Below are 26978 nucleotides of genomic sequence, written 5' to 3'. Positions count from 1 at the left end.
CTAAATATCATATCAAAATATATAATATAAATAAAAATATAAACAAAATTATTAATTTAATGAAATTTCGATTTTTTCAATTTTTCTGTTTTGACATATATAATACGAAATCGAACCAAATAAACACCGATTTTAACATTTATATCTGTATTACAAAATTCGACTTTCGGTTCGGTTCAGTGTTTGATTTTTAAATCGAATAACTCTTCTAAATTACATTTCTTACCCTACTAAAAACATCTTCAATTCACCTTATTTTACATAAAAAAAAATATAAATAAAAATTCTCATTTAAATCGAATAACTCTTCTAAATTAAAAATATTTTTATATTAATTATTTAATATTATTTAATCAAATTAAAAATAATAATAATATACGTAACGAACGTGTTTCTTTGTTTAGTAGCAAGCAAAAGGCTTGTATAAAATATGGTTTGGAAAGTCAAATCTCAGAATTGTCCAACCAGTTTGGAAGTAGCGCCACAACTAATCTCCCACGTGTAATAATTATATTAACGGTTTCACAGTTAGGCACGGAAGCTCTCGAGAAAAAAACCCCAAATTCTTATCACAAATCTGACGCATCAGCTATGAATTCTCTGATTCGCAAGGCATGGGAATCCGTGGTGCATCGATTGGCTTTTGGTTCGAGCTCAAATGAGCATCGGAGTCCGACTTCGGAGTACGACAGGTTCCTGCAGATGATGTACATACATGATTCATCTACAGGTGAATTCGATCGGATCCCGATCGATATATTATTGCAAATTCTAAGAATTCTTGGTCCTAAAGAGTCAGCCAGGTTGAGAGCGGTTTGCAAGTCGTGGAAATTTATCCTATCGGACAATCGGCTCTGGATTTATTTTCTGCAGAATGAGCAAGAGCTTTGGAGCTCCGTTTTCTTCGCCGAAACCCACCTACGATCCGGTTATCCACTTCAGTAAGGCTGATTCTATTTTTCACTTTTTCGAGTTCGGGGATGTCAAGAAATTAGGCAGGAGCCGATGATGGATGTCCTGTCTTCTCCCCTTGAGTTTGCTGATGAAAATGAATACCCTCTTACTCACTTTTCGGTGAACCAAATGCCTGAGTATATGCTATCTCAATACAACTTTTCACCAAGAATTTTTTACATTGCCACTATTCAATTCAATATCTCAATACAACTCTATCTGCATTTCCGTTATCATTCCGATTGGCCTTGTTACATTCGGTAATCTCTAGCATATATAAAATCTTTGCCTGAATATCGAGAGGACCATAAATTTTGTACTCAGCTAAGTGAAAAGAGGCCAGTGAGCTGAACATGTTGAAGTTGCATTTATTGCTGCTGAAATTTTCTTTGCCTTGTTCCATATTCTGATAATCTCGAGGCAGTTGATATTGATGTTGTTGGTGTGAATTAGTGGTAGAGTGAACTTCTCTCCTGCCTGAGAAGATGTTGGGAACTATATGGCCTTAGTTATTTTGAAAACACATAATCATAACAGTAAATCTTTTCTTTGCAGGATGTTTCCTACCCAGATGTCTGACATGTCGTTTATGCATATTTACAGTCAACGTGTGCAAGTCCCTGGAGCTATCATAATTGACGGTAGGTAGAAGATAGTTCAGTGTGTTTTTTGTAACCAAAACTGGTTTTTCATACCTCAGTCTGGCCGGGCAACTTAGACAAATATGTTCTTATGCTGTTTCTAGCTTCCTTCGATTTATTTGTAATAGTATGTTTCAACTTCTGAAATGTAATCAGAAAAGGAGGATGGACAGAGAAGAAAGCTTTGTGGTTACGGATTGATTTGAAAAATATATTCCTGACATTTGAAATGATTTACCTCCTACTGTTATTTTTAGAATGTACTAACTGATTCCATTTGCATTTATATTTTTATCATAGGTGGCTCAGGTTACTGCAAGTATGGGTGGAGCAAGTATTCCTCTCCATCCGGGAGATCAGCTACATTTTTAGTAATCTGTCTGCTTAAAGTCTTATCTCGGCTGCTCGTCCTTTTATGCTTGTATCACTTGCCCAAATGATTAAACACGTCTTGACTCCCTTTTTTGCAGGAATTTGGAAGCCTTGAATCTCTGGTGCCCTCTAGACTTAGACATTTCTTTTCAACAATTTGCCATAGGTGATCTCCTTTGAGTATCTTTACAGGCTTTATATGTTAAAATTTTATTTATTTCTCTATTGATCTCTTTGACTATTCTTGATTTCCAACAAGGACGTGAAAGTACGTGCCTCGTTCTCTATGTTTTAACATTTAAATCACATTCTCGATAAATATGCATATGTTTGGAATTCATGGGGTTTTAGTGAGTACAACTACTTTCGATCCAGATTCACCTTTCCCTCGTTTTCTTTGTTGTAAATTACTTTGATTTTAATGGTTTGCAGGATGCAGGTGAAAACATCCACTCAACCAATTGTTGTGTCCACACCGCTTTGTCACTGCAATGGTTAGCTTCCAAAATTCTCTGGTTAACTTTTTGTCTGTTACTTTAGATCTTTCCACTCTTATGGTCTGACTATAGTTAATTTAAAAAACTTACATGTCAGCATGAGGCATTGTGCCTGTCTTCTTCTTTTCGTTTTTTGACTTATTTAACCATCCATTTCATTGTAAATCATTGCTTTGAATATTGAGGGGAGGCATGACAAAAGGTCTTTGTCGGTTTTATTTTTAGTTAAAAAAAGAACAGAAATGTTCAGTAGAACTGTTGTGCCTTTCTAAAGGTATTTAAGCTGTCAGTTTCACTGACATGACATTAGGTATAGTTTGAAATTTGAACTCCAACCAATTTGGTTCCTCGTACCAAAATTATGCACACATTGTCAGAGAGAGTCAATATCCCACGGCATATTACCCTTTTTCTAATATGTATTTGTTTTCTCTTGGTTTTTGTTAACATACTGTTCAGATACACAGTCTGATAAAAATTCAAGAAGACGGCTCAAGGAAGTCATCTACTCAACATTATTTGACATGAATGTTCCTGCTGTTTGTGCCGTCGACCAGGTATTTCTTCCATAAAGCCTGTGCAACACGTTTTCAGTTACCTGTGGAAAATATCGTCAATGCTTCGTATCCTTGTCTAGGCCTTAGACTGAGCAATTAGTAGGCCACGATTTGAGAGTAACACTTTCAAATTCATTTTACACGGTACCTAACACCTTACTTTATCGAATTATAGAACACATGAATCTTGAGAACTGTGTCATGTAACCACCACCTGCTGACTTTGTATTCTGAAACACAATTGGCTTCTTTAAAAGAAAATTTCCAAGTTATGCTGAAGGAATTATTATTCTTGGGCAGCAGCATTCAATATCATTGTAAAATTCTTATTTTTCATTATCTCCTTACTAAATATTATCACGTCTTGGACCTGAGAGTTTTCATATTGAGATGAGAATTGATTTGGCATGTTAGGAAGTATGAGAATTGCCATGCACGAGCTCTGCAGCTCAATTTTATTGGGAACCCAGGCTCATCTTTGGTCAGTTTGAGGATTAACCTCCATACAAATTTTTATACCACAAACAAACTTGGGATGTAAGCATCTATTCAGGGTAGAGTGAAATTTTATCATATTCAGGACTGGAGTCTTTGTTCAGATTTAAACTGTTAGGCTGCAATTGAGTTAGTTCTTCTTAAAAGGTGTCAAACGAGAGAGCATGTAAAAAAATAGATTTTTTATTTATTAACTAACACAGGGTTTAAATTCTCGTTTGGAGAAGATGTCTAACCAATTATTTCCTGTTGAGCAGCTTAATGATAATTCTTGTCCTACGTTAGCACCATTTCAGAACCTTTTTTTTAAAGTGTAGGCAACCTTGGCTTTGTTTGCTGCAAGACGAACATCAGGGATTGTTGTGAATGTTGGTTTCAATCAAACATCAGTTGTTCCAAGTATGTCCTTTTTTTTCTGAGTTGGCAGTATGTGATTTGCTTCACATTTATATGAAATTTAAGTATCAGTTCAGTGTATAAAGCATTTAATTTATGTGGGGATTGATTGGGCTTTTTATTGTTTCTGTGGAGAGTGATGCGTCAATCCCAGAAGATTTGAGTGTTTGGTATTGTGTTTGACAGTTTTACATGGCAAAGTGATGCATGAGGTGGGAGTGGAGGTTGTTGGAATTGGAGCGTTGAAACTTACAGGATTTCTTCGAGACCAGATGCAACAGAACAATATAAAATTTGATTCCATTTACACTGTTCGCACTTTGAAAGAGGTAAAAAAACTCTGAATCTGTGTAGAACCTTTTAATTTAGGTGTTCTTCTTATCGTGGTTATTTAGAGGGTGATATTAGTATTTTCATTGGTCTGGTGCTGGCTAAATCTATCTTCTAAACCCAACAGATGAAGTGATATTTCATTCTTTTTTTGTTGTTTGAATGGTGTTTGAAATTGTTGGAGAATTAAATCTGCTGCTATTTATCTGTTTTGTAACTAGCAGAACCTGTGTTATGTTTCTCTTGATTATGAAGTCGAACTATCCAGAGATACACGAGCATCTTTTGGAGTTTCATCAGAAGGTCAATTTACACTTTCAAAGGAACGCTTTAAAACGGGAGAAATATTATTCCAGCCTCGCATTGCAGGAATGTGCGTATCTGTTTTATTTACTTGTCACTTATTAGATTTGGTGTAGCCTTATGATGCATCGATTTCTAAGAATATATGATGGTTGGACACTGATAGTCATCTGATTGCTAATTTATTATGAAAAGACGATGTCAAATTAGGTGCAATCTGTGATTGTGAGTCCTTCAAGGCCGAATGCTGTAAATTTTCTTTCCTTGCCTTTGGTATAATGGTTAATTTGTATGTATTATGGTGTTTTACAGGCAAGCAATGGGTCTACATCAGGCAGTGGCGCTTTGCATGGATCATTGCCATGATGCTGAATTGACATGTGATGATAATTGGTATAAAACTGTGGTATTGGCGGGAGGCAGTGCATGCTTGCCAGGATTAGCAGGTATAGGTGTATCTTCAACTCCTTATTTCATTTGATGGAAATCAGTATGATGAAAGTTTTAATTTGATGCATTCAGTATTGTTTCGAATTGCTGATTCTATTTGTTGTTTTTTCCAGAAAGATTACAAAAAGAACTGTCTGAACTTCTACCAACTTCTATTTCCCGTGGAATTCGAGTTTTGCCTCCTCCTCATGGTGCAGATTCTGTGTGGTTTGGAGCAAAACTTGTTAGCAATGTAAATACCGCATGCCTTTACTGAGTCTGCTTTTTGACCCTGAAGCTTAATGCTATGATTTAATCCTGATGCTTAATGCCGTGTTCTATACAGTGGCAGGAATATTAGATATTTCCACAGTTTACAATTGTTAGTCATCTGGCCATGAACAAGTTCTATCTAATAATCATCTTCCACTTATATGGTTCTGTAACAGTGTCTAGTCTAGAAGAAAAACTACCCTCAAACGTGTGGCACCGACGATCTTGAAATCTTTCATCATACTTCTTTTTACACCACCTTCTTTCCTACTTAAAGTGAAAGAAGAAGATGAAATTCAGACAATGCTGTTGATTGTGAAGTTATTTATGGCTTAACTTTCGAAATGTGAGAACTAACGTATGTAGTTTTCTGGGCCCCATGCAGTTGAGCACATTTCATACTTCCTGGTGTGTAACAAAAAGGCAATTCAAGCGTTGATTAAAAGCAAGTCAGCTGTACTACTGTTGCAAATGGAGCTTCGGAAGCTAATGAAATCGATGCATGTATATTTCAGGTGAAACCTGTCTTTTTCTTTCAATTCTTTCACCTTCCAATCTCGAAAACCTTGTATCTATCTATTCCTCAAGCTTGATGCGTTGAAGATGTCAAAAGTGTGTTGTAATAGACGCCTATTATCAATTTAAGGTGTCAAAAGTGTGTTGTAATAAATTTTAAAAAGAATAAATATGTTAAATTTCGCATTTTATTTGAATGTATATATCACTAAATGAAGAAAAATATATTTAGGATGGAGAATAAAAAACATTTTCGATTCTTTTTCAAATCTATTGGCGTCTCCTCTGGTTACGTATTGATAATGTTCAATTACATGATTCAGATATATCTGAAATATTATCTTCCGATATCATCGTCCAACCAACGTTAATTTGCGATTAAAGATACCGATTTTTTTTTTTTATAAGATTTAGTTAAAATAATAACTCCCAAATTGATTTATAGATAGGGGAGAGAACATTTGCAAATTTAATTTAATCGTCTCGATTTCTCTTATCGCGATCATAAATCAAACAATTTATTTCTTCACTGCCTAGTATACCAATACTGACTTGTTCCGGTACAATTTCTCCACTTGTTAAACTATAATAGTTTAATAGCTTAAGAAGGTAAGGAAACTAAACTCCACAGTACCACCAAATTGAAGCCTTGGCTATTTAAATTTGAAACTCGAGCAACATAAAATTATACTCGATGAGACCTAATAATCAGAAGCTCTCCATGCACCTGTTCTATGCTCTTCACAAGACTTTATATACATTTTGGCCTCACAAAACGCATGGCACCTGCTAATTCACTGTTTTTTTTTTTGAGGGGTGCTAATTCACTGTTATCCCTTGGTATGGACAAGTGATGGATCTAACTCTAATTTAATGAATTTGTCAAAAAGTTAGATTAGATTTTCCGAACCATGAGCTACCAGGCTGGCTTGCGGACTTGCTCGGATTTTGACCGCCCACGGCTTAACAAAGAAACCGTCTTCGCTGCAAAATGAAAGGCCTAAAATTTAGTTGCAATGGAAGTATATAAATTTATTGAGTGCACTTGACCTACTTGATAGCTGAGAAATGGCGTGAAGGTAAAATATAATACGTTTGCTTTAATTGCAAAATATTGCTTACTTGAAATTTGAAATCACAGATATTTTCCAGTGATTCGGCAATTTCTACCTGCTTCTGCACTGTAGCATTTATATCCTGGAACATGCAGAATAATGAATGTATGCTGCCTAAATTCTTGAATAAGTAAAGAAATTAATTAATTAAATAATTAATTACCCTCTTTGTTTTCTCCAGGTCAGACTCCACAGACTTTATCCTATTCAGAGAATACTGAAGCATTTCCTCTTTCTCCAGTGGAATTTCTGCGGGCTTATGCATGAGCTCTTCCAATAAACTTTCCAGTTTCTTGAGACGCTGTAGACATGGAAGGACCCTATCCTCTTCCGTAACAGCTTCTGTGCTACTGGTAGATAATTGGTTGGTGTGTTCTGCTTCACTTTCCAGTGTGTACTGTGTGTTAGATGGAGAAATATTGTTCTGTCTCCTCCAGTATTCAGCAGGGGCATTTCGGATAAGAGCAAAAAGGTTGTTCACGAACGATATTAATGCTCTTATCATATATCGAAAGCTTCTCTTGACCAGCTTCTCCTGGATGGCATCTAGCCGCTGCATCATCAAAGTACCTGGCACAAATCAAATAACAAAACTTCAATCAATGACACATGCCATGATGCCACACTACATAGATTTCTTATACTCATTTGCATATTTGAAGCCAGATCTCCTATGCTTACAAATATCATGAGCAAAAAAAAAGCAATTTGAATAATCACAAGTTGGTCGGAAAAAAACTTATCCAGACTTTGAATCAAAGTACACAGCACCAGAGAGCAGAGAATTAACGTATAAAATACCTTGTATACTTGGTATTGCATCAACATTAGGATTCCATAGATCATTGGTGAGGACAGACTCAGTTTCCAGTCCATGCTCATTGTCACCATCTCCATCATCTGGACTGAAATGATCTTCGCAACTATAGTAGACTTGTTCTAATATTGTAGCCTACAAAATTCTCTTTATTAAAGTAAACTATGTGCAAGTATGCATGCAACTACAAAAGGACTCCATTAAGACTAGCCCCAACAGTGTTTTGCATGTAATCAAACTTACTTCTTCACGAACAGGAGTCTGTGATAAAATCCTAGAGCTATTTTGTCTAGGAGAGTGAGGAATATCAGCTTCAGATGCTGATTCTACCAAATAAGAATTGCTATATCTTCCCTGACAATTTAATGCACCAAAACAGTTAGTTATGCATCGCAAGGATGATACATCAAATTCCGACATTTGCATACTACCTTCAATGGCAGGATTTGGATATATGTATCAAATTTCTGCTGGTGATCGCAAGCTATTTTGGTAATCTGCTTCACAAAAGTTGCTTCGGCGTTGAACACCAGCTACAAAAGTCAAATAGATAGATTACCAAACAAATTAGTGTAGGTATTGAAAAAATTATCACCTCCTCTTCGACATGTATACCTTCATTATTTCAGGATTATTCCAAGGACCCTTGTTAGACCTTAGGCAACCTCCTTCGTCATTACAATTACAAGATCCACCCAAAAAGTCAGGCAATTGACTGTGGATAAAACAGCAGTAAGTTGAATGATAATTTTACTTGAAAAATCACAATTGAGGTGCACACAAGAGAAAAGCAAACCTCGCATCAATAACTTCCAGTAGCTTCACCAAAGATTTAGGATCCAAAACCTGCAAAACAGAGAGAGCACATATGACCAGCTAAATAACTTTTGCAGTAATGGAGAAAACAGAAAAATCGCCATCCTTTACATGAACTTTTGAAATAGTTTTTGCATCCAAAAACTTCTGTGCAGCAGGCCAGAGCACCTTCTTGAAGCCAGGTCCAGCATTTACAACATACATGTGGTGGAGTGTCTGTGCTCATAAATGGAAAAATTAAAACCAAGCATATTAATTGTGAAGTCCGAAAAAAAGTCATGATTTACAAATACTAAAAAAATACATGAAAATATCTAAAGTACCTCAGGATAGTAATTATTATCAATCTTTGCAATGGCTGCCAATAAACTGGCGGCTGTTTTGGTGAAATTTTTAAGCCCCTGTATAAACATTAAGGACTACAAAATTATCGAAAATTTAATAAGAACTACTTGTAATGCAAAATATATTTCTGAACTAGTGGTCGCTCGGGCCATTGAGTAGCAATCTTGTTCGGTTGTTACCATGATAAACGACACCAATATTGAATAAAATAACTGGAGAATGAACACAAATTAACAATAGAGATTTAACGATTAACTTGGTAAGTTGTTTAAGAGTCGGATCAACTGACCAGGCCTTGTACATCCAAGATAGTGGTGGTTGAACAGATGCGTCTCTTTGCAGCTATGGAACAAGCAGGAAACTTCTCATGTAGAGCTCTCTCAAACTCCTGAACATGGTATTTTAAGTATCTTTCAATTGAAGTGACTCGAATTAATTTACTTGGATGAGCTATTCCAAGCCTTTCAATGTAAACTGGTCTGCCTTCTCTATCAACTCCATGATATCCTTGGGGGTAAGAGTGCAAGACCTCTTCCAGCTCCCCAAACTCGAAATCCTGAAATTCAATCATCAGAGAACAGGGAATATAACATCGGAAAACAGAGTCACTAAGCCGCCTCCACTCCCACACGAAAAGAGAGAGGTTCAAGAATCCAGGCTTCAAATACGAAGAAAAATGAACAGTCCCAAGTTAAGCGTGGAACCTCAACTGGGAGTTGAACAACAGTACATTAGGAGAGGACTCTGTAGTCTGCTAAGAATCCTTTTCCAAGTTTAATAAATCATAAAAAGTCACCTCTGATATAGTGTCAGTTCCGTACTCTCTCCTCCAATTAAGCATTTCTTCCCACATCTGAATGGTCTTCGCTATGTTAAAGTCTCTCGCTTTCAAAAATCTGTGCAATAAAAATGGATCCCTTCACTTCAAACAATCTAGTATAATATGATGAGGGCTTTTAATATTGGAATGGACTGGGAACCAAGAAAAGTGACTCAAGGAGAAAGCAAACCGAGAAACAACTCACCTCAGTAGAGTATGGTAGTCATCATGTCTAACAGGCAGCAAATCTCTGTCAAGAAGCTTTTGACGCAGGTCACAGACAGCACTGTCCTCTTTTGCGTCCCTCACATCCTCAATGGAAATGGAAGGCACCCTAAAATCTACTTTCCTTTTCCCACGTTTCTTGAGAGAATGGGTGAGCTTATTTGAAGCATCTATTGCCTTTTTCCTTAAAGCCCCAATTTTTGATCTCCTCCTTTCATCTTCAGAGTTTTCGTAGTCGGATTTCCTCTCCCTTTGCTCATTGCTCACCTCTAGGCCTTGAATGCCTAGTTATCAATTAATCGAGTCAAGGAGAAAAAACTTCTAATATCGTAAATTTCGAACATAAGCAGCGTTATTAGATATTTTATTTACTTGGTATGAAAGAGAATAGCAGATAAGAATCCACACACCTGACATTCCAGCCAAATTATAAAAGAATGGAACTTCAGTGTCCAATACACTTGATTTCAAGCAGAACAATCAATCTCGATAACCTACACGATCAAGAACACAGATGATTAAGATCTCGAAGCTACTTGCCTTAGTAAATCAACTCATAGATCATTTAGAAAGAAGTTTGAAAATCAAATATCGCAAAAAACAAGCTTCCACAGCAAAAAAAGACGATTTCAGGCATTTTCAACATTATTCTCGACTCTTTTATTTTTTTTTTTAAAAAATATTGGTCCGAGTCAATTATTTTCTCGGCCACGACTAAAAATACATCCAGAAAATTTCAGATGTCGTAACTTTAAGAAGCTTTGGCGATGTCTTTTAACTGCTTCGTGGCTGGTTTAATCCGGAACTATCTAAAGATCATTTTCACTTACGATCAAATTCAATAGAATGAAAAGGCCACGCCTCACACCCGACATATTATATTATACACGATAAAATTGGCTCAAACTTCCCATCAACGAGCCAGCCGACACGATCAGAAAAATTCATCAATTGCCAAAATTTCCTATTCAAACAGAAAAACAAAGGGAACGAATGATCAAGCAAAAAAAAACAGCACAGAACGAATTCATTCGTCTCCATCATTACGGCCAAATTCTTCATCCACTCAAAAAAAAAAAATCAACAATGTGATCAATTTGACGACCCTCTATTCGAATCTCACCTGGCACTCAATCAAAAAACATCAAGCGATTCCTCAAAAAGCACATGACATGCAAACATACATTTTAACAAACAGAAGCTACATGCATCCACAGATCACGAGGTCTACCTACATATAGACATTAAAAAAAAAAAAAGAAGAGACGACTCACCCACACATAAACCCTAGAACAGAACAGAATACCAGCTGGACCAATACCCGCCGAGGCCTATTGCATTGATTCTCCCGAAGAAATCTGAAAAAATGCACGTACACAGACAAAACCATAGAAAACACAAAGGTTACCAATATTTTATCAATAAAATTCTGGAAATGGAAAACGAAAGATCTCAGAATCAACTGCTAATAATATATACACAATAACAATTAATTAATTAATTAAAAAAGAGAAGTTGGTGAAAAATCCCAATCAAAATATTTCTTTGTGTTCACTTCCTACCCACAAAATTGTGGNGGAGAAGTGGGTGAAAAATCTCCAATCAAAATATTTATTTGAGTTAACTTCCTATCCATAAAATTGTGGTATTATATAATACAAAATGTGGTACACTTTAGGTGAAAAATGTAATAAATATATATACAATTTTTTTATTTGAGTGGCGTGGGTGAGTTCCCTGTTTTGTCCCCGTGGAGAATGTCCAAAGTCGTGAAAGAATAAAGCGGGAGCGTGCCTGCAATTTACCTTTTTAACCCCTTTTGGGTTTAACCGAGGCGGTGAATGGGGGATAAAGTCGCAACAGTACTTTTCTGTTTGGAGCTATGCTCCTTGGGTTGCACTAGGCCCGTTGGCAGTTTGATAATTTAATGTAAAAAAAATCAATTACAAGCTAGCTTAGACTCTGTCTACTGAAGAAAAGTAACATGTTGGCTTCACTTTTATTTCGTATAGGCTTAAAGCTATTTATGCAGTCAGCTGTAAGATTTCTTTGACTTTGGCAAAAACAAATGCCCGACTAATAATTTCTTGCTAAGACCAGGGTAACTATTATTAGTCATACTAATTAAAAGTTCTAATTTTTTTATTTTATAATAATTATAAGTGTTATGTTACAAGGAAATCTAGCTAATTTTGTGACAAATTCTCGAGTTCTGGATTATAATAAGCTGCAAGATTTCTTCATCTACCGATTATGCACACATTCATGTTGCGTGTAACATAATCGAATGAATATTATGTATGGTTATATATTTTTTTCTTAAATTTTTGATACGTTGTCCAATTATACAGTTTTGATACGTTGTCCAATTATCATGTTCATCAATGATGCTCATCTATTTAAGATGAAATATATTCAAATTATACATCCAATAAGTGAGTGTCATATCATTAATGGACTCGGTAAATAGACAACATATCAAAATTATATATATGTGTCTGAATGGTGCTATGTTGGCACGGGTACAATGAATTGGATCCCAAGAAGAAAATCGATGAATTAAAGTGAGAAATGTTAGTTTTGGGAGATTGGATTTAAAAGGGCAGCTGTAAAGGCTGTTGCAACGAATGATAAAGAAATAATATAAGAAGAGGAATTGGCGAAAGCGACCCATCGCTGGAAACGTCGCTTTTCCGAGTTTGCAGGGAAACAGAGACGCACCAGTAACCTATAGTTTCTTGTCCCGCCATTCATGGAATTGCACACTGTATCGTGCTTCTCAAATCTCAATCTTGCATCCAATTTCTTCTTTATTTTTTTTATCTGATTACTCACACTATTCATAAGTTGGATTAACTTTTTCTTTTTTTTTTTTTAAATTCGAGTATAGATTTTGTTCGACCAATTAAATATTTTGGACATAACATAAAGTTGGATACAAGGACGAGGATAAAAGACGACAAAGCAGGGGCAAACATTAAATGGTGTAATTAAATTGTACGTACAGAGAGCTTGCTTTTAATTAAGCAATGATTAAGCACATATAGAATCAGTGGAATTAAATGTTTGTGTGACAGTTATTACTGATTAGCAAAATGCCCCACACCCCCCAACGAGTCACGATTCTTGGGTTCACCCAACATATATATTAATTCACCGTTGTCGTTTGATTTATAATGTATTAGATGGTACATATCTTTGTTATCATGGAATGTTTTGTTTTCTATCATCTAAATATTCAATTCAAATCAAATCTTTTTAAATTTTATTGATTAGTTCGACCATACATTTGGGCTGATCTCAATGGTTGGTCCAATGAGTACAAGAAAGCCATTTCGTTTTTTCATGTGATGCAATGCATTGACTAACATGAAAAAATCATGCAACTCATTTACATCAAATGAATGAATACTTTGGACGATCTCCTGAGACTTGCTTTTTTCACTCACTTGGTCGTTCAATCAATTTCTCTTGTCCTAGACAAACGAGTATAAAATGCATGCATACAGTTTTTAAAAAGGAATGGAGACAGCACAATGAAGCTACATGCAGGCCTTCCTTGGAGATACGGACCAAAATTAAATGCCTTCCGGGCTGAGAGATGGAGATAGCACAATGAAGCTACATGCATACATACACATTGTTGCCTCGAAGCCCACGTCGCTTTCACGGTACTCACATTTGTCTGGAGTTGAAAAATGGAGAAAAGGGCAGCAAATAGAACAAGCAGATGATATTAACAGTGATTACCCCAATTGCTTCGAAGGGGACCATCTCAATAAGTTCTCCCCGTTCCCCCTTATTTGCAAATTAATAAGGGGCTGAAAATGACGTATAATATACATGTTGGGAAAGGTAGTCTAATCAAATAACTTTTCGCACATCGAAATCGTTGATTCTTTTCCGTTTAGTGATAATAATTGTGAAGAAAAACTACATAAGAATTTTTACGTGGAAAAACAAAATTTTTATTAATGATGCTCAAATTATTACTATCAAATGTTAGAGAAGATAATTTCCCGAACATAACACTCAATTCAGCCTGGCAAGATGGATTTTCATGGGCCTGTCGAGTGCCCCATCTGGAAGGAAGATCAAATATTGGGCTTGAGGGTTAAAATTCTTAAGTAATAAATGTTCGGGCATACGGTGTAGTTTTAAACCTTTCTGTTTTTTTAAGATAATAATAATTGTTTTTTTTAATGATAAATCGATTAATATATAAATGATTGAAATTTATATTAATATATTAATGGGTGTTTTTTTTTTAAGTAACGACATTTATAATTAGTTAGAATGACATTTTGATTATGATTATTTTGGTTATTTTAGTGCGTAATATATATAATAGGAAAATCTTGGATATTTAAAAATATCGACACACCGTGGTATAAAAAATAGAAGCTAGTGAGGCTCGATAAATTTATAGGAAACCTTTGTCGAAAAATAGACAGGTTTATTTATGATAAATAATTTGATGAAAATATAATCGAAAATTCATCAATTTAAAAATAAGGGGTGCAACAAAGTATTACAATGAAATATATTCGGAACCTCAAAAGTATCATTATTTATGTTTGCATGTTCTTGATGAAACAGATGATTTAATTTCAGTGAGCTCTTTTGTTCTCATTTGCATGTTCTTGATGAAACAGATGAATTAGTTTCAAACAGTTGAGAATTCAAAAAACGAGTCACTCAAACTAGTTTACGCACAGAGCAAGATTGATTGAACAATAATATAAATAGATGGTGAGCTGCAGAGATCAAAGACCGCCAACTACATTCAAAAGAGGTATCCGCCCAACGGCAGATTCACGAGAAGCTCGAAATTAGAAGAAATGAATACATTCAGCAATGGGAACTCCTAAGAAATACAGATTCCTCACAGTTGAACTATCACATCCCAAAGGTACAACTCTTTTTCTGGAATGCTTAGAGTTATGGTTAAGAACCCCGTTGCTCCTTGGTATTTAAAATCCACCTCCTTGTTATCAACTGCGATTCTTTTCGGTTTTACTGATGAATAAGCTCCAAAAGGACCACATCCACAGACTTTCATGTGGACAGATGAGGTGTTTTCTGATTCATAATTCAGTTCTTTTATAGCTCCTCCAGAATTGAACATTTTTGTGAGTCCTATGGGGGCAAATGCAATGTTATTTGACAACTTCTTGACAGGAACCACGGTAAAGACATCGTATTCTCGTGCCTTCAAAGTGACGGGTAAAGAAGCATGTTTTGGAAGATACACCAAGTCCCCTGTGCGGAAGGAATAACACAGAAAAGTTTACTATCAGATTATTTTTCGTTTTTCAGGTCATTCAATGTATGTGCTAAAAGTAGTACCGCGTAGATGGGAATAGACAACTGCATCTCCATTCCATTTATTATCTGCGATTCTTGGTAAGTAATCTACATCATTAGCCCTAACGATTCCAGTTAGTGTGCCGGGCTGTTCGTTGTGAATGAGATTCCTTTTCTCTGTTTTGCACCAGCCAGCTCCTTGGCAGTTGAAGACACCCACAACACCATTGAAATCGTTTAGATTCCAAATTTTTAACAAACTGCAGAAAATTTAAAAGTTATTTGATTGAAAAAACAAGATCTTGAAGATACAGAGTTGGTCGAAGATTCCTGAAGTACCTTTTTCCATCTCTTGCGGGATCAGAAAACAGGCAATCCCGAGTGGGTCTTCCGGGAAGTTTGGCCCTCAATATGGAACCATCAGGAAGTACAAGCTTCTTGAGAAGTTTAAAGTCATGCTGACCCGGCTTATCGCTGACGTATATAGCGCAGCCACCCACAGCTCGTGCTGCTCCGTGATACTCAGCCATTGGGTGCAAACTCTGCCAAACCATCAACACACGTATTATTATCAAAAATTTTGTTTTTCATTCAACAAGAGGTTTATTAGGCCATCTTCTTACATGAAACATATCCCAATCTGGTTGCATGAATTCCCCCAGAAAAATGGTGTTATAAGCAACAGATGCAATGTGAATGGTATGAGATGCTGGATCTCTTGGCCAAAAATCATCTGATGCTCTTATGACAGCCGTTCGTTTTGCACTGTGAAATCAATGTACTGTTTTATCAGTATCAGTATTCATGTATGATGTTTGAAATAAAGTATTGGTGTGATTATCACCTGTATAATCCATCCGTGTTGTGACTCATGCAAGAAATAATCCCATTATCAGGAAAATTTCTGGAGATCGACGCCTCCAACGCTTGGTGGTATTTTCTTGCGAGTTTCACCCTTCCACCATTGCCAGCTCCAAGGGTTTCCAGGATGTTCTGTACATCCACCTTAACCCCGTCAACATTAGCTGATGCAAGGTACGAGTGAAGCTCATTGTAGAAATGAAAGACTTTCTCAGGATTAACAAGACCGAGACCATTCTTGGCAATGCTATTTAAAGCATCACAAGGTTCATTTGATTGAACCCCGGGAGAGGAGACCGGGTAAGTAATCTTGGATTCATAATGTTCCATTCCACTTTGGCTCGGTCTGACTCCACCCCAATACCCTGCCAACGCGTGCCAGACATAAACATACCTACACGGCCGATAAAGATAGCGTAAGTGTTTGCTCACACTCTCGTAAAAGTACATCGAAATGTGGGATATCATACTTCACTGATTTTTGTTCCTTAATTTCGGAAACAATGTGCCGGATACCCATAGCTGGATCCTCAACCCTTTCACCCTCTTTGCCATCCCTTTGAAATTTGTGGTTCTCTTTGATGTTAGTCAACCGGTTTGCGAAGCTGGAAATGAGAAATACGTAACTCAACAATTAGCAAGAAAGGAGCTCTAAAACAAGAAGCAACGATGAACAATGAAAGGATGGCAGGGCTCACTTGGCTGAGTTGTCGCCTTTCTTCCCGTCGCTAGTTGGATCCATGCCGACTGATTGCCATCCATCGTCGATGATTACAAACTTTGGGGGTATCCCGCCTTTCTCCAAACTGCAATAAGGTATAATATGTCTTTAAAATTCATTTCTTCGACGTTCCTGCCTATATTCCATCAAGGTTCATTCGTAACATATGATACCTTTCCAATCCGTGTTTCACTCCTTCAGCAGTAACATCTGTGTAGAAAGCGTCCCACGTACACCATCCAAACCAGTTCAACATATCCGGCATCTGAACCACAATAACAAATCAGATTAGAATTTAACAAGTTTAAAGCTTTTCGTAGAGAAATTGAAGTGGAAATGAAGATTGGGAATATGAAAAAGTCCACCTTCTTTCTCTCACGGTGACAGAAAGTCTGCAAATGTCCCTCCACGGTCCTGTATAAATCGAGAAATATGTTCTTAATTCATAAACTAGTCGCCCCATCTTGCAACACCTCGTTAAAAAGACTAAGCTAGCATGAAAAAGAAGATGATCTCTAATACAATTTTACACGATTTTAGCTGACGAGTCATCAACTTTAGAAACATTATATGCTTGATTCATTACTTCTTGAAAAATGAGCAATCTTTGAAGTCATAAACAACCAATCACAAGGATTCAGAACATAACATACTTGACTGCATTTGTGATGACATCAAACGGATCAGATCCAGCTGCAACGAAAACTAAATGGCTCCCGTCGAATTCTTGCACAGCAGGATCGCCTGCAAGTTACTATTTATCAAATCTCCCGCAAACAAAACATGTTCCAAGATGTTAAAAAAAAGAGGACGCAGATTTCGTTCATACCACTTTCCAAGCATATCTCTAACTCATTATTTTCATTTCCCTGCAGAACAGCTCTAAAATCTCCCTCCAAAATGGGCAAGAATACTACATATAACGATGGCTGTTCGCTACTTTCTGCTCCAAAGTTTGAGCCATCTCGTCCTTCCACAATCAAGAATTGCGTTTCGAAAGGTATATCTTTGCCATTATTCCCCATCCTCTGCGTCATCCACCATAATTTGAATCGAAAAACACACATGAACCGTAAATCCCTGGAAATGTTCATGGACATAGTTCAGTAATGCTGATCTGTATTCCATCAACACTTCATAAATCAAGCTAAGAAAACATCGTAAATTTGCAATAACTTTTCTTTTTTTAAAAAAACAAGAAAATTACAGGAGTTTCCCAACAGGGAAAACCCGTCGGCTGCCAATCTGATCAGAATGAACACCAAGGAAAGCTCCATTAGTCAAGGTTGCACCACTTGCGGGAGTTACAATTATGTTTTCATGAACATCACTCAAAATCTTCTCCCCGAACACACTCAACCTCCCATCACTCACGCCAATCCCAGCTCCCACTGTCATTTTTTTTCTCTTCAAAGGACACCTACGAGTACGACGATAAAATCAATCAAGAACCCGAAAACTAAGAAGAGAAGAAAAAACCCAAGAGTCCAATGAATGAAATAGAGAGATGACAAACAATACGGCCAAACCAGAAATGGGAATGAATACGGGCTGCATTTGATGGGGTATTTATAGCTAAAAAAAGAGACAAGCCTCGTGATCCCTGTGTTGTCATGTGGTCATCATTTTCTAAATACTTACGAGATTATATATATATATATATATATATATATATAAATTTGGACAGCCACTGACATTGACAAAGCTTCATTTGGGTCAGATTTTTTGAATCAAATGGTCAAATTTGGGGGGAGGTATCAACTATCAATGCCCTCCAGCCTGAAATTTTTGGTGGGTTTCATGCATTTGCTTGTTTAAGATTACAACAATAAGATAAGAAAAATGAAAGAGTAGTTGGTATGTGTAAATTGAATACTCTGCTAATTATTACAAATCATATCAGTTTTCGTGACATAATCGATGGTTAGCGAGTAGGGCTGTTTCAAAGCTGGAAGATGGATAAAACAGTTGCACGCACGAGTCTTACGACACCACCCACGTCGGCCACACAAACAATTTTCACTTTTCCCCCCTACTTTTTAGTAATATATATTTGAATAATAAGAATTCCTATTATTTAATTTAAACTTTCATTTGGGGATATTAATTTGAAATCGATGAATTTCAGTTATAGTTTTAGCATCAATAATGATACAATAGATCAAATTTTAAAATCATATATTTCTTATTTTCATATTGATTACACAAAAAATATAATATATTTTAAATGAACACATTAATTACACAAAAGTAGGATGAATTTTAAATAACATCATTATTGGATGAATTTAAAATTTATCATAATTAACATTAAAAACTACATCAACATGTCAGAGATGTATTTGAAGTTTATGGTCTTGGTTCTGTAAAATAGCGAAAACATATTTGAAATTCATCCATCCAAATGTAATATACTTTTTTTCTTTTTCTTTTTTCAAAAAGCTTTTATATACTTTGAGACAAAAATATTGAAGACAACGTGTATAAATTTTTTAAAATTTATTTACCAAAATATCATATTCTCATTTGAAGAAATTTTAATTAAATTAAAAAAACAACAAAATCTAGAGTTATGAAACTCCATGACCTAATTTTGTAAGTAACAAGGTAAGACTCTGAAAAAATAAAAAGAAAAAGGATCATTTGACCTCATAAAATGCCACAAAATAAATAAAAATTAAATTTGACTTTCATCCTCCAAATTGTTTGAATTTCATTCTAACAACTAGAAAGCAAGCATGCGCGTATTGATTTGGTGCTGAGTAGATTATGACGTGTAAATGGGAAACCGCATTAATTTGGTGGTCGAAAATAATAAATTAATTAGCGGAGAAAATAATCAGGCCGTCAATTATTCGGCCAAAACACGTCGGATCCAAATCATCCTACAATTGAAAGATCAACCTACCCATTTCGGTTGAAAAATTTGATCTTATCCGTGCAAAAACTACTTGCAAATGCTGATATATTGATATATGTCTTTTTTTTTTTTTTTTTTACATATGTCAAGGTCGTGCTCGGATCCAAAACCCGAACAAAATCTTGATATATGTCAAAAAATAACACATGTTAAGATCTTGACTCATACAAACAGTGTTGGCATGAATAAGGTCGAACAAACCCCATTTGGTGACGTTCATGTTTTTTTAGGTAATTTTAATTTGATGAAAACGTTGTGACGCACATGTTGTATCTAATAAAAGTTTGTTATACCCACGTGTCAATTGTAAAATTAAAAAAAATTGAAAAAGAGAAAAAAAAGATCGTAATGTGTAATTAAATGCTTTCTTATTTATATTTATGAATATGCATTTTGTTATTTCTAGAAATTAAATAACTTTAATAAAAATATATTCTAATAATAATTGATATTATTGTTCATTAAATTAATTTTCGCCTTGACAAAGCTTTCTATTAAGCTTAAATATGAATAAATTAAGCCTAGCAAAGTTAATATATCTTGAAAGATTCATCCCAGATTTTTGTAACATGTTATTCTTGTGTGTCGAAAGAGACAAGAAATCTCACATGCAAATTGCACAACTTACGAACAACAACATTTGTACTACGTGACATGCACATTTATCTGAATATTCCTCCAAACAATACATCACGAGTTTTGTCTCTTCCTCGTGTTGAAGCAACACCTAACATTTTGTGTTTTAAATTTATGTGATGTTCAATATTAATCTTTTTACTTTGGTAGGTATTCATGTACAAATCTAACACAAAAGTCTCACGGCATACTTATTGATACGGATCTTCGACCCAACAAGATCTATAAAAATTATTATATTATTATTTTTTTTATTGTAAACGTATAGGTTTGTTAGTTAAGTTATGAAGAAATATTGTGTGATATATATTAATTTGAGAGAAAAATATTACTTTATATTTCAAAAGTTACTACATGATATATCTCGATTTGACTAAAAATTATTATTTTATATAAAAAATATTATTTTTCATTGTATGTATTGACTAAATTGACATGTCTTACGATAATAGAATATTGTTGCACAAAATATCTGCTCCATATCTAAAACCAATTACACCTTCATAGTCCTTAAAGCTGGCCAAGATTTGATGAATATAACAGAAACCACATCCAAAATGTGGCTGAAAATTTGATTGCATGTAATAATATGATTATCAATATCTTATAATATTTGTTTGAGTTTTTCAACCATGCAGATTTCATTGCGTAGTAAGTTTAAATGTAATCACGTTCTTAGTTATATTTGTACACTTCTGATTTAGATCTCACCTACTAAAGATTCCATCGAAAAACAAATTTTTTTTCTCAAACTTGTCGTTTTAACGTGTATATTGCATATAGTTTTAAAAATAATTTTAATTAATTTTCAAAAAAAAAAATTATTTGGCCAAAATATACATCTTATTCCATGAACAACACAAAATACAGTTAGTAGTATAGAACTGAATTTGGTGGCTTGGAAATTCAAGAATCGAGAATCCATATCAGAATAATTGGGTTTTTGAGCTGTGTTCAAAGTTCAAATGTTAGGTTCTCATGGTTCATACCTTCCGGATAAGTAAAAGTGACCAATCCAGATTTCTCTTCATAATCAAGCTTGACTTCATTCATGTCAATCACTACCCTTATCGGTTTAACAGATGAATATGCCCCGAATACGCCACACCCATGGATTCTCATTTCGACATTTCCAGTTTTCTTGGATTCATACTTTAGTTCTTTTAATGCTCCGCCGGAATTGAACATCTTGATCAGACCTATCGGTGCAAATGCTGCGCCACTGGACATTATCTTGACAGGAACAACTGTGAATACCTCATATTCTCGAGCTTTCAGTTTGATGGGGAGAGTCATATTTGTCGGTACATACACCAGTTTACCTGCAATGGTCATTGGCAAGATTCCAATTTTACCAAAATGGAACCATTTTTTTGTCATATATAAAATTTGTGAGCCAAAACATCAGATGCCAGATGTATCATTGTGAATACTAAAATGAGATGCTGAGAGAACATACCCCTTCTGTGGGAATACATAATACAATCTCCATTCCATTCATTTTCAGCTATGCTGGTTATGTACCGTATATCTTTCGCTTGAATAATACCTGCGATCATTTCAGGCTCTTTGTCGTGAATCAAATTTTTTCTACTATCCCGACACCAAGAAGCCCCTTGACAGTTGAAAACTCCAAGAACTCCAGTAAAATCATTCATATTCCAAATTTTTAGAAGACTGCAACAAATTATCAAGACATGAATATTCTTATCTAGTAAGACCAAGGCAGATGTTTCGAGCGTAATATATATTTTTCACAGTTATACCTTCTTCCATCTCTGGTAGGATCGGTAAATAGACAATCTATTGTTGGTCTTCCGGGAAGTTTGGCCCTCAATGTTGAACCATTGGGCAGTACAAGCTTCTTTAAAACATCAAAATCATGGTTCCCAGGCTTGTCGCTGTGAATCAAGACATACACATTTATATTTTGGCTTGAAACTGAGTGTGTTGTGACACGTATAACATAAGAGAATATTAAACTAAACATTACCTCACATAGATCGCACAGCCTCCAACAGCACGAGCTGCTCCATGGTATTCAGCCATGGAATGCAGGCTCTAAAAAATCATATAAAGTGAAAAATGATTAAAATCAAACATTTCAAAAGTTTATTGGAAAAAGATGGAATTCTCACATGAAACATGTCCCAATCAGGTACCATAAACTCTCCAATAAAGATAGTGTTGTAAGCAACCGAGGCAACGTGGATTGTGTGAGATGCAGGATCTCTAGGAAAAAAATCATCTGATGCTCTAATAACAGCAGCTTTCTTCGCACTGTGGGAATCAAATTTACACATAAAAAATTAAACCCCAAATGTGGCGAAAATGGAGATTTCTACCTGTACAATGCATCGGTACTATGGCTCATGCAAGAAATAATCCCATTATTTTCAAAGTTTCTGGAGATCGATGCTTCTAGCGCTTCGTGGTATTTTCGAGAAAGTTTCACTCTTCCACCAAAGCCGGCCCCAAGGGTTTCGAGTATACTTTGATTATCAACTTTAACCCCGTTAACCCCAGCAGAAGCAAGATAAGAGTGCAGATCGTTATAGAACGCGTGTGCTTTCTCAGGGTTAACAAGTCCAACCTTGTTTGACATTATGCTCTTCAAAACAAAACAGATGCCATTGGCCTCGACTCCAGAAGATGGAACAGCACTTACTATTTTGGGTTTGTACTGTTCCATTTTGGGAACACTGGGTTTGACACCACCCCAGTACCCTACTATTGCGTGCCACATATAAACATGCCTACAAAAAAACTCAGGAAAATTTGTTGAGGTGTCATAGCCAGAAAGAGTAATGGAGAATCTATTTGAAATTTAAGCACAATGGTTTACTTCAAACTGTATTGGTCCTTGATCTCAGTAATAATTTGGCGAAATCCCATTCACGAATCTCCATCTGTGTCGCCCCTTTCATTGTCCTTTTGAAATTTATGATTCTCTCTAATATCAGTTAATCGATTTGCAAAACTGGAATGGAAACATATAACAAGAATTATGGTATAAGTATGTAAATCAATAGACAAATAGTGCCCCAAAAAGCATATTGGTAGAGTTTTATTCACTTGGCAGTGTCATCAAATTTGGCTTCAATGCTGGTAGGATCCATACCAACCGATTGCCATCCGTCATCTATGATTATAAATTTAGGAGGAGCTCCACCTTTCACCAGACTAAAATGAAAAATAAAAAAAACACGGTATTTATACAGATGATGTTATATTTTAAATACTTTAAATATTAATGAAATTATCTTAAGAGTTAGGTGAAAGGAGACCTATTTATTCCTTCCTTAACTCCCTCGGCATTAACATCCGTATAAAAAGCATCCCACGTGCACCATCCGAACCAGTTCAACATATCAGGCATCTGAACTAAGATGAAGACCAAATTTATGAGTGGGGGAAACTAGTGATGAATTCAAACCATGGATGTTTAAAGTGATGCCTATAGTGATAATACCTCCTTACTATGACGGTGGCAGAACGTCTGCAAATGAGTTTCCAGAAACCTGTTTAAATCTCAAATATCTCATAATATTTATGGATTAAACTCACATTATGAAATGAAATGCAACTGAACAATTTTTACGCTGCCAAAGTGGAAAAGCCTTTCATTGCTATCAAGTGATATTCAAATTCTGCTGCTACAAGTAAGTATTACACCAAGCAAGAAGTAAACTTGTGAATTCGTGTGGACCTCATACGACACGATCATAGGCCTATGTTGACAGGGTGTGATTATACTCAACATAAACGGAAAGATCAAAATTAATATTAGAAAAGCAATTATGAACTTAAACGGTCATACTTGATTGAATCTTGGATAACCCTGTACGGATCCATTCCAGCTGCCACATAAACCAAGCGCCTGCCTTCAAATTCTTGCACAGAAGGATCACCTGCGAAATTCCAATTCCCCAACAACAACAAAAATCTCAAGTTCAGATTAAAAAAATGCATACTTAAACACAACCATTGAAAAATTAATAATAAAACTTTCTGATACCACTTTCCAAGCAAATTTCCAGTTCATCGTTTGCATTTCCCTGAAGCACAGCCCTGAAATCCCCTTCAAGAATCGGCAAGAGAACAGTGTAAATTACTGATCCTGTTCGTTCTTCCCCATCTTTATTTTCTCCGCCAACTTGAAAACTGTCGGGCACCTCAATCAGTAAAAACTGTGTCTCGTATGGGATATCGTGGCCACACGTACCCATAGATTGCGTCATCCACCATAACTTGAATCTATAAAGACTCAAAAATCTCAATCCCCTGCAAATTTAACACCATTAATCTTTCCACTGCCATAAAAACGACCAACCCTTTTAGTTACATAATCAACAAAAACAAAATCAGCACAAAACGATGTAAGCTTGATAATCTTTTAGAATAATGTAAGTGAAGTCTCGTACTTGAGTTTTCCAACTGGAAAAACTACAATGCTACCACTCTGATCAGACTTAACGCCAATGAAAGCACCCTCATTTTGTTTTGTTGGAGTCAGGAAAATGTTGTCGTGAACATCAGTTAGAATGCAGTTGTGGGAAACGCTCAGATTTCCATCAGCAAGAATTAAGTCGGGTGGTGAACAAATCGCCATTTTTGTCCTCCTGCGTTATTGAAATTGAGAGGATTCACTGTTTTTGGGATAGAGATTGTATAAATTTCCGTAAATCTCGACATGGGCATATAATCGGATAATTGCGCTGAATTTCTATGGTAGAGCAAGAGGCGAAGGGGAAAGCATCACTTTCAGTTGAAGGGAACACATACGGACAGGCATATTTCTAATATACTATATATTTAATTTATTTGATTTATATTTAAATAAATATCAAAATATAATTATAATAAATAGTATATGATTAGAGTGTAATTTTAATATATGAACTATACACTGTAATTTTAATATATGAACTAAAAAATAAATAGAAAGTAAGAATTGAACTTACACATTCATGGCTAAGAAACAAATTATTTATCCGTTAAACTACATGTGACTTGCATTAATTTTTTTAACACTTTATTAATATATATAATTAATAAAACAGATCATTACATTAAAAATTAGTTACTCTAAAGATTTCAACCTTTATCATATAGTATAAATAGTATAGATATTAAAATAAATTTTAAAGGTGAGTTGAATTGCTTTTGTATGTAATTTTGTGCATCTAGGTTGAATTGACTTTTATTTTTGAAATCTGTCTGATTCAAAATTGCAGTATCCTCTCATGTTTCGTTCCTGAAATAGATTAAATAAATAAAAAAATAGATTTTTGTTGTGGTAATTGTGTTAACAGATGCAGAATTGATGTTTCATTTATTGTAGTTTTGTCCATATTTTTCTTGTATTTTATTTTACGTATTTTATTAGTTAACTTAGTTTATTGAGTTTAATTTGTGTTTTTTAATTAATATTTTAAAGTTAAATTTATATTGTTCGTGTTTTTTACGAGTTTAACCAACCAAGTCTGCGACAGTTGAAAGATTTAAATTTCAATTGTGGAACAAAGCAACTATCGTTAATTAAAATAGTTATGTTATATGTAGTTATATGACTTTAGAATAACATACGGATATAAGCATCGTTTACAATATTAAAATATTACGAATAGGTCTATTGTGAGACGGTCTCACGAATCTTTATGTGTGAGATGTGTCAACTCTATCAATATTCACAATAAAAAGTAATACTCTTAGCATAAAAAGTAATACTTTTTCATGGATGACTCAAATAAGAGATCCGTCTCACAAAATACGACCTGTGAGATCGTCTAACACAAGTTTTTGTCGAATATTACATATAGAACAAGTATTATTGTATCAAAGCAAGTATCAAAGAAATTGAAAACAAATCATCCTCGTGGTACAAGTCTAGCAATAATTGTCACAGAGGAGTTACTAATACTACTGGTGGGTTTAATTGTACGAATTGTGCAAAGCTCAATGTTAAATTCATACCAAGGTACTTAACTATGCTCAATTATAGACACTTATTCAGTTACATTTAATTATTGTGTATGCATTCTCACAAGTGATTTTCCATGTACCGCAAAACAATAATAATCCAAGATCAAAATGAAACAGAAAGAATGACATTGTTCGAAAAAGTTTTTTGCAGTATTTATTGGTTGTTATGTTAAGAAATACATCGAAATGCAAACTAAGGTAATTTAAAATATTCATTTCAATATTATTGTAATAATCTTAAGATATTTCCAGTAATTATTTATTTTATATTGCAACAACAAAGTGTTGTAGAGCAAGGAAATATATTTTATCACCCAAACAAATATCACAAGTTTCTTTTCATATTAAACAAATTTGATTCGGACAAGAATGAAATAATATCAATAATTGGGGATGGTTTTGAGAAACTAGAACAGTTCAAGAGAAACATATAGATATAAAGAAAAGAAATACTCGGTGAAATACAAAATGATGATAAGAAGAGCACAAATGCATACAGATGGCAACACCACGAGGAAAAAATACAAAGCCAGTCAGTCATCTTCCAAAGAAGAGACCATTGCGATTGAATATGATGAGAAAATTGTCATTTTAATAGAAAGTTGAAGAACTTAAACAAAACAACAAAATAAACTTAGGCCAAAAGG

General features: G+C 35.0%; 3 protein-coding genes and 1 pseudogene across 4 annotated transcripts; 1 reads left to right on the top strand and 3 right to left on the bottom strand.

The window, feature by feature from the left end:
• The first annotated feature begins 453 nt into the window (after window positions 1–453).
• LOC140987608 (actin-related protein 8) lies at window positions 454–7208 on the top strand. 2 transcript variants are annotated; one of them, XR_012177180.1, is made up of 13 exons: window positions 454–941; window positions 1510–1595; window positions 1896–1966; window positions 2066–2133; window positions 2400–2461; window positions 2924–3021; window positions 3834–3915; window positions 4099–4241; window positions 4467–4615; window positions 4858–4991; window positions 5109–5227; window positions 5633–5762; window positions 7060–7208. XR_012177180.1 is itself a non-coding variant. In XM_073456181.1 (12 exons), exons 1-12 carry the CDS (start codon window positions 592–594, stop codon window positions 5684–5686), a joined length of 1416 nt encoding a protein of 471 aa, XP_073312282.1. In that variant the 5' UTR covers window positions 454–591; the 3' UTR covers window positions 5687–5954. The 2 variants fall into 2 exon arrangements, 1 of the variants encoding a protein (XP_073312282.1); XM_073456181.1 differs by lacking the exon at window positions 7060–7208 and having other exon boundaries at window positions 5633–5954.
• Window positions 6262–11389, bottom strand: LOC140987607 (phosphatidylinositol/phosphatidylcholine transfer protein SFH13-like). The gene is made up of 15 exons (XM_073456180.1): window positions 11176–11389; window positions 10312–10395; window positions 9882–10185; window positions 9653–9752; window positions 9146–9412; window positions 8835–8912; window positions 8623–8727; window positions 8492–8541; window positions 8311–8410; window positions 8127–8228; window positions 7939–8049; window positions 7680–7830; window positions 7042–7448; window positions 6886–6960; window positions 6262–6763 (listed from the first exon to the last, which is right to left on the bottom strand). The coding sequence occupies exons 2-15, from the start codon at window positions 10316–10318 to the stop codon at window positions 6680–6682; spliced, it is 1941 nt and encodes a 646-aa protein (XP_073312281.1). The 5' UTR covers window positions 10319–10395; window positions 11176–11389; the 3' UTR covers window positions 6262–6679.
• Window positions 11390–14541: 3152 nt separating this feature from the next.
• On the bottom strand, window positions 14542–18455 carry LOC140988166 (probable galactinol--sucrose galactosyltransferase 1). Its single transcript, XM_073457136.1, has 13 exons — window positions 18320–18455; window positions 17998–18210; window positions 17620–17870; window positions 17444–17534; window positions 17156–17204; window positions 16964–17055; window positions 16768–16875; window positions 16540–16674; window positions 16053–16463; window positions 15832–15973; window positions 15548–15750; window positions 15251–15468; window positions 14542–15163 (listed from the first exon to the last, which is right to left on the bottom strand). The coding sequence occupies exons 1-13, from the start codon at window positions 18403–18405 to the stop codon at window positions 14787–14789; spliced, it is 2376 nt and encodes a 791-aa protein (XP_073313237.1). The 5' UTR covers window positions 18406–18455; the 3' UTR covers window positions 14542–14786.
• Window positions 18456–21166: 2711 nt separating this feature from the next.
• LOC140987482 (probable galactinol--sucrose galactosyltransferase 1) lies at window positions 21167–25132 on the bottom strand (annotated as a pseudogene).
• Between the last annotated feature and the right edge of the window lie 1846 nt (window positions 25133–26978).

This window comes from Primulina huaijiensis, chromosome 11 (genome assembly GCF_012295235.1).
Source record: "Primulina huaijiensis isolate GDHJ02 chromosome 11, ASM1229523v2, whole genome shotgun sequence".
In the NCBI taxonomy this organism is placed as follows: domain Eukaryota; kingdom Viridiplantae; phylum Streptophyta; class Magnoliopsida; order Lamiales; family Gesneriaceae; genus Primulina; species Primulina huaijiensis.
This window is presented reverse-complemented; position numbering and strand designations above follow the sequence as displayed.

What these genes read in the sequence shown, in the direction of transcription:
- LOC140987608 (XM_073456181.1), top strand. Translation starts at nt 592, where the DNA reads ATGAATTCTCTGATTCGCAAGGCATGGGAATCCGTGGTGCATCGATTG. An exon ending in TCAAACATCAGTTGTTCCAA is followed by an intron (nt 3,916 to 4,098) that starts GTATGTCCTTTT and finishes TGTGTTTGACAG; the next exon opens with TTTTACATGGCAAAGTGATG. An exon ending in ATGCTTGCCAGGATTAGCAG is followed by an intron (nt 4,992 to 5,108) that starts GTATAGGTGTAT and finishes TGTTTTTTCCAG; the next exon opens with AAAGATTACAAAAAGAACTG.
- LOC140987607 (XM_073456180.1), bottom strand. An exon ending in GAACTGACACTATATCAGAG is followed by an intron (nt 9,413 to 9,652) that starts GTGACTTTTTAT and finishes ATTGAATTTCAG; the next exon opens with GATTTCGAGTTTGGGGAGCT. An exon ending in AGACTCCTGTTCGTGAAGAA is followed by an intron (nt 7,831 to 7,938) that starts GTAAGTTTGATT and finishes AGAATTTTGTAG; the next exon opens with GCTACAATATTAGAACAAGT.
- LOC140988166 (XM_073457136.1), bottom strand. Translation starts at nt 18,405, where the DNA reads ATGACAACACAGGGATCACGAGGCTTGTCTCTTTTTTTAGCTATAAAT. An exon ending in GTCACCGTGAGAGAAAGAAG is followed by an intron (nt 17,056 to 17,155) that starts GTGGACTTTTTC and finishes ATTGTGGTTCAG; the next exon opens with ATGCCGGATATGTTGAACTG. An exon ending in CAGATTGGGATATGTTTCAT is followed by an intron (nt 15,751 to 15,831) that starts GTAAGAAGATGG and finishes ATGGTTTGGCAG; the next exon opens with AGTTTGCACCCAATGGCTGA.